At 38.1% G+C, this 6,502-nt stretch overlaps 2 protein-coding genes across 2 annotated transcripts; both read left to right on the plus strand.

The window, feature by feature from the left end:
• The first annotated feature begins 821 nt into the window (after nucleotides 1-821).
• LOC111453068 (DNA-3-methyladenine glycosylase 1-like) lies at nucleotides 822-2,037 on the plus strand. The gene has a single exon (XM_023094009.1). It carries the CDS (start codon nucleotides 968-970, stop codon nucleotides 1,946-1,948), a length of 981 nt encoding a protein of 326 aa, XP_022949777.1. The 5' UTR covers nucleotides 822-967; the 3' UTR covers nucleotides 1,949-2,037.
• A 2,931-nt stretch (nucleotides 2,038-4,968) lies between these two features.
• Nucleotides 4,969-5,821, plus strand: LOC111453071 (zinc-finger homeodomain protein 5-like). The gene has a single exon (XM_023094012.1). The coding sequence runs from the start codon at nucleotides 5,019-5,021 to the stop codon at nucleotides 5,667-5,669; it is 651 nt and encodes a 216-aa protein (XP_022949780.1). The 5' UTR covers nucleotides 4,969-5,018; the 3' UTR covers nucleotides 5,670-5,821.
• The last annotated feature ends 681 nt before the right edge of the window (nucleotides 5,822-6,502 follow it).

Raw genomic sequence — 6,502 nt, forward strand, 5'->3', positions numbered from 1 at the left:
AAAAAAAAAAAAAAAAAAAGCCACCACTATAATAGTGTTGTTGAAGGAATTTTAAAAGATGGTGAGACGGTTTTATGGAAATACTGTCTCCTCTAACGAATCCACATCATCCTTTTTTTTTTTTTTTCTTTTCCTTTCAGAATTTTTTTTGGCTGCTTCTTATTTTTCCATTATACGTCAATGTTTGTGAAAATCGAAATATTAAAATTATATATATTATGTATGTAATCTCATTTCTCTCTCTTACTTTCTCTTTCTTAGTTCCCAGTGGAATAGTACGGTGCATTGCTTATCCTCCTCAATTAGTTTAATATAAAGTTTTAAAAAATTAAATATTATGTTATACCATAAAAACTTAAATTATAAAATTACTTAACAATAAATCAATTTTAATATAATAATCCTGTGTCAATCAAATCTTTTAAAGCCATGATTTTTTTTAATGAAAAATATCTGAATTCAACGTATATTATTTGAATAGGACAATTTTGAGAACTTTTAGCAGTTTAACAATCGACCACCAATTCAACCCTAACTCGACCAATTCAACCATAACTCAGTGAGTAAACTCGACCAATTCAACCATAACTCAGTGAGTGGTTTATACTCAACGGAATTTTTCTCTTATTGCAAAATTATAAAATATTTTTACAATATTTAATTTTAGGAAAAAGTGAAATTTTTTTGTTGTGAGTGCAATAAAAACATTGAGTTAAAATTAGGGAGCAACTTAGCGAAGGTAAACATTACATTATTATTTAAGCTTAACGTTGAGTTTATTAAAATTTAAAGTTGAATCAAAATGATAAAAATGGTTATTTTTCGTGAACAAAATTGAAGTAAATTAAATGATTAAAAAGTAAATTGTATAATTACAGTCAAAGCTGATGAGTTTGACCGAGTTATATCATATTATAACCTGGAAATCAAATCGTGCACCTCAAGCTTCGAGCTGCTAAAGGAGGAGATGATATCGTCTCAACCAATCGTAACGCGACGTCTGTACATCACTCCACCTGACTTCCTCTTCAAAACCCAGCTTCTACCCACAAATCATTTACCACCGCCGATGGCCAGAAGAACCCGCCGGAAGTTACTCTTACAGTCCGAGTCTCAAACCGACGCCGATCCACCGTCTAATATTTCGTTTCGAACTACAAAAATACGGAAGATTTCTTCCACTCAAAAATCGGACAAACCACAGATATCAACTCCTGGCGGAGGCGACCGGACTCGAGCATTCCCGAACCAGGATGGTCCTGTCAAATCTTTATCGTCTTCGGATGTAATTTGTACAGCGATCGATCATTTACGCCGTTCGGATCCCCTTCTGATAAGGCTATTAGATTCATGCGAATCCCCCAATTTCAAGTCCAATCCACCGTTTCTAGCCCTAACAAAGAGCATCCTCTACCAGCAGCTCGCTACGAAGGCCGCCGAATCGATCTACAATCGCTTCGCGTCGCTATGCGGCGGAGATGCGGCAGTACTACCGGACGCCGTACTTGGACTCTCGCCTCAACAGCTGCGAGTGGTCGGAGTTTCGGGTAGAAAAGCAAGTTACCTTCATGACCTAGCGACCAAATTCATAGAGGGCAGTTTGTCGAATTCATCGATTCTAGAGATGGACGATGAGACTCTACTGAGTGCGTTAACGGCGGTGAAGGGAATCGGCGTTTGGTCAGTGCACATGTTCATGATTTTTACTCTGCACCGGCCGGATGTGCTGCCGGTGGGGGATTTGGGCGTGAGAAAAGGGGTGCAGAGGTTGTACGGACTGAAAGAATTGCCAAAGCCAGTGGAGATGGAGAAACTTTGTGAAAAATGGAAGCCGTACAGGTCGATGGGGGCTTGGTATATGTGGAGGCTGATGGAAATGAAGGAAATCGTGAAGGATGATGGGGATTTGAAGATGAACACGGCGAACGGCGGCGGCGTTGTAATGTGAATCTGGGTGAATCGTTTAAGTATTAGGGCGAATTTGTGTCCGTGCTTCCTTTCCAACAATATTTCATCTCTGCAGTTTTTGAATTAAAATTTCTTTTTTGTAAGAACACATCCATCTTCATTGGATTATGCTGAACCCTTGTTTTGTGTCTCCATCTGTCGGCCCATCTAGATTTGAGCCCAAAACGAGAAATATCCATAATTCAAGATGACGGCCCATAAGGATCCCTTATTGGGCCCAATTACAGCCCATTAGGGCGTCGGTTGGGCTTTCAATGGATGTTATTTTGTCGGGAAGGGAGAGAGAGAAGAAGAAGAGCCCAATAATTGGTACCGATTTCTCTGCTTCTCACGGACTTCATACATTTCTTATTCACTTCCAATTTTAGAAATTTTTGAAATTTCGGAAAATGAAATAATATTAAAGAGAGAAATATGTGAAAATGAGTGGGATGGGAGCCGTGTTGGGCAATGGAGATGGAAATGATTGGACTTTTGCCACGTAATCACTTCATTTTATTATTGATTATTTTTATATTGGGAATTGTTCTCTGCCGCCATGGAAGCCGCGTTACTTTGGATGACTTAAAATATTAACTACCAATTATTATTTACATAATAACTAATAATAGAAAAAAATAATACACTTAATACCGTCTTTGATTCTACCATTTTTTAAAATCAATTTTCAACTATAAATTTTTAATTTTATTTATTTGATTTAAACCACAAATTTGATTAAATGTACATTTTCTTGTTTTTTCCATTTAGTTATAAGAAAATCTAAATTAGGACTATCCGCTCAAAAAGTATATAGAAAAACAAATGGCCTCAAGCCATGATGATACATATAAATATAGTGAACTAGTAGCTACTTTGTTAGAGATAGAGATTCCAAATTAGACACAAAGACCTATAAAACCTTTCATACTTGCATCTTAATTAGGAACTGCTCACTTAGAAAGATAAATCGAGAAAATTTGCACATAAAAGAAAATACTGAATTACATTAGCTCTAGTTTCTTCGGGATGCATGTTATAAGAAATGCGACCAAACTCAATCATCGCTTTTATTAAAGCACTCCCGTGATAATAACTATGCTTGTTAATGGAAACAATTTCTTCTTTGGATATTCACATGACCCAAAACTTGGCGATTGATATAAATGGCAAATAGCAAAGGCTTTTGTTAGGCGATGAGTAGAGTGGAGGAAGCATAAGCACTGCGACAGCAACAGCCACAGCCTTAAATTCTACATAACTTGTTCTTAGTTGATCCAATGGGTTACTCAAATGGTACAATTTTCTTATCATGCTTCGATTTTTGTTCTTAAACGCGTTGAGGAAATTGCCATTTCATAGCCACTTCTTATTGTCTTTGGTACTTACCAAAATTGTGTAATTTTTTCTGAAACATTGGTAGCTTTAAACCAATTTTGAAAGTGAAAATTTTGTAACTATCACGATAATCGTGCAGTTGAATAGTTATGAGAGCTTGGTTATTTGGATGAAAAGAAATGCAAGATTTGATTGTGAGAGAGTTGCATGATATTGTTTTCAATTGAATTAATAGATTGTGCTCTAGAATTGTGTTATTTTCTTATACTCGTTGATGACGGTTTTGAAGTATTATCATCTAGTTATGAGACATGGTACATAATCGTCTTGCATATACAAAAGACGAAGATTCGATGTCATGACATCGTAGCTAATTGTAAAGACTGATATTTTATGGTGATTTAAAGTGCAATTATTACGCAACCATCATGATATGGAATGATGACACTTCAAAAGAATGTCTGCTTGAAAACCATCATCATACGCATACAATGGGATGAAAATGACGTTAAGGTCGAAAAAGATTGGAAGATCTGGCAACCAAGTTTAATGTCTAGTCAGAAAACCATCTTGTTTTTCTACTTCGGTTCTTGTCTTTAGTCCCTCGCTTTCTGGCTGTCTTGTATATTTTTAAGACATTCATTAGGGGAGTGGGTTTAGGGTTTTCAGAAAAAGGCAATTATTAGAAACAGGACCAAAAGCCGCAAGCTGTGAGAGATGACTAACATGACCTTGTCTGTTGTACCCTTCTGCATCGTTGCTTTTATTCTCCAAACCAAACCCTCACCTGCGGCTACCGATCTCTTGGGTTTGGGCGGGTCGTAGGACACACAAAAGAAACCCCTTCTTTCCCCCTTCCTCCGCCCTTCTCACCGCCCTCCCCAAGTTCATCAAGGTAAGATTTTGCTGCGTGGTTCTTCAGACATCCTCGGTATCGAATTACCGAGAAATGAAATACTATTGTCCATTGTACCTTGAACTGATGTTCTTGAAATTGATCTGCTGCAGGTTGTGGATGGTGGAGTAGCAGCAAATGAGAAATGGAGCTGGGGTACAGTGTGATCTTTTATTCTATCCGCAGCTGATGTTAGAAGAAGTGGATGATCAGAATTAGGCAGCAGTTTAGTTGAAGATTTCCCATTTGATGGATTATTATAGGATTAGGAGTTCCTATTTCCTAGTCTTCTCCTCTTATCTCCACTTGATCCGATCTCCCACAAAAGGTAATCAATCTTTACTCATTTACCTTGGACATTCATTTGGATCTTCCACGAATGACTAGTCCTGAGCTTCCTTTGATCAGGATCTTAACTAGCTAATGAACTCCCAAGATTCGTTTCATAATATCTTGTGTCTTTTTTGCGTCCTCCGTCTCTCCCCCAAGTGCTCAAACTGTTCGGTAACAGGAAATAAATGGATTAATGGGGGCACGGAAAGACAAAAAAGGACAAATTTTCAACATCTATGACAGCATCATCTTTGAATATCGAATAGAGAGAGGGACCTACCAGGTAAATGAGTAACATCAAGATCGGATCAAGAGGTGAAGACAAGGAAATAGGAACTCCTAATTCTCAACCAGACTGCTGCCTAATCATCCACTTCTTCTAATAACAGCTGCCGATAGAAGAAGAAAAGATCACACCGTACCCCAGCTCCATTTCTCATTTGCTGCTACTCCGCCATCCACAACCTGCAGCAGATCAATCTCAAGAACATCAGTTCAAGGTGCAATGGACAATAGTATTCCTTTATCGGTAATTCGATACCGAGAATGTCTGAAGAATCACGCAGCAAGTACTGGAGGCTACGTTCTAGACGGCTGCGGCGAGTTCATGCCAAATGGAGAAGATGGAACGCCTGAGGCCTCTAAGTGTGCAGCATGTGAATGCCATCGGAACTTTCACCGAAAAGAGATGAGAGACGAGCCGCTCTCACAGCAAGCTTTACTCGGTGCTTTCTTCATCTCCAACTCGGTCAGAAACAATGGCCATCGCAGTGATGGGACGCCAGTTCCACTCTCTCGTCACCATCATTTACCGGCAGTTCCAATTTCTTCGATGATGATGGCATTTGGAGGAGGAAGCAATGGAGCTCCGGATGAGTCTTCCAGTGAGGGCCTGAATATGTATTATCCGTCTGATAATGGAGCCCGGGAGCTGTTCTGTCAGCAGACACAACTGATGAAGAAACGATTCAGGACAAAGTTCACACAGGAACAGAAGGAGAAGATGGTAGAATTTGCTGAAAGGTTGGGGTGGAAGATTCAGAAACATGATGAACTAGAAATGCAGCAGTTCTGCGATGAGGTGGGCGTAAGGAGGCAAGTTTTCAAGGTTTGGATGCACAACAAAAAACAAGCCATGAAGAAGAAACACATGTAAGAACGTACTACTTGTTTTACTACAAACCCATTTCGTGAAATAATGCATCCATGGTTGCGCACAGTCCTAATTAGGCTTTGAAAGAGTGAAGAGAGTTAATATTAGGTTCTTGAATGAATATATCTCAATACCAATTTGTCATGTTACTTCTACATCTAACCTGAATGATTCAAGCATAATGTTATCAAAAACAAACCTGAAACTGTCACCGGAGAAGCAGTGGGGGGTAGACTGTTAGATTCAAAACTATCAATATTTTTCACTTCTTCCGTACGAGATTTTTTGTGGCTGGACTGCACAGACAGACTGATGTTATGATTTTTTTGTCATCATCCAGAAGCTACAAACTTACTTAACACTGAAAAGAATGGCGGAGGGGAAATAAAAAAACCCTCAAGCACCATGAAAGTGTGTGTTCTTCATAATACCAAAACAACATGAATCATATTTCTAACCGGAGATCTAATTAAAGTTTTCTGGAATTGGGGGGATGTAAACCTTTGATTTATGTTCTTATTTATAATGAAATTTCAGAAATTAAATATGTTCATATATATATATATATATATTTTCAGGGCTATAGATTTGCTATCTATTGTTAAATAAATCAATATCTATATATGCTATATAACTTATCCTTCATGCTTATACAATTTCTAAATCTTAACAATCAACTCTTCAACCTTGGACATTAACATATGCCCTCAAATTTATTTGGTGCACGTTTGAGGAAAAAGATGCGCTCATCTGTCTTTAATGTTATTGCAATTCAAGGATACAATGTAATGACCCTAGCTCACACTTTCCTTCAACGCTTTTGAACTCCACACCTT

Source organism: Cucurbita moschata, unplaced genomic scaffold (genome assembly GCF_002738365.1).
Source record: "Cucurbita moschata cultivar Rifu unplaced genomic scaffold, Cmos_1.0 Cmo_Scf00015, whole genome shotgun sequence".
Lineage (NCBI taxonomy): Eukaryota > Viridiplantae > Streptophyta > Magnoliopsida > Cucurbitales > Cucurbitaceae > Cucurbita > Cucurbita moschata.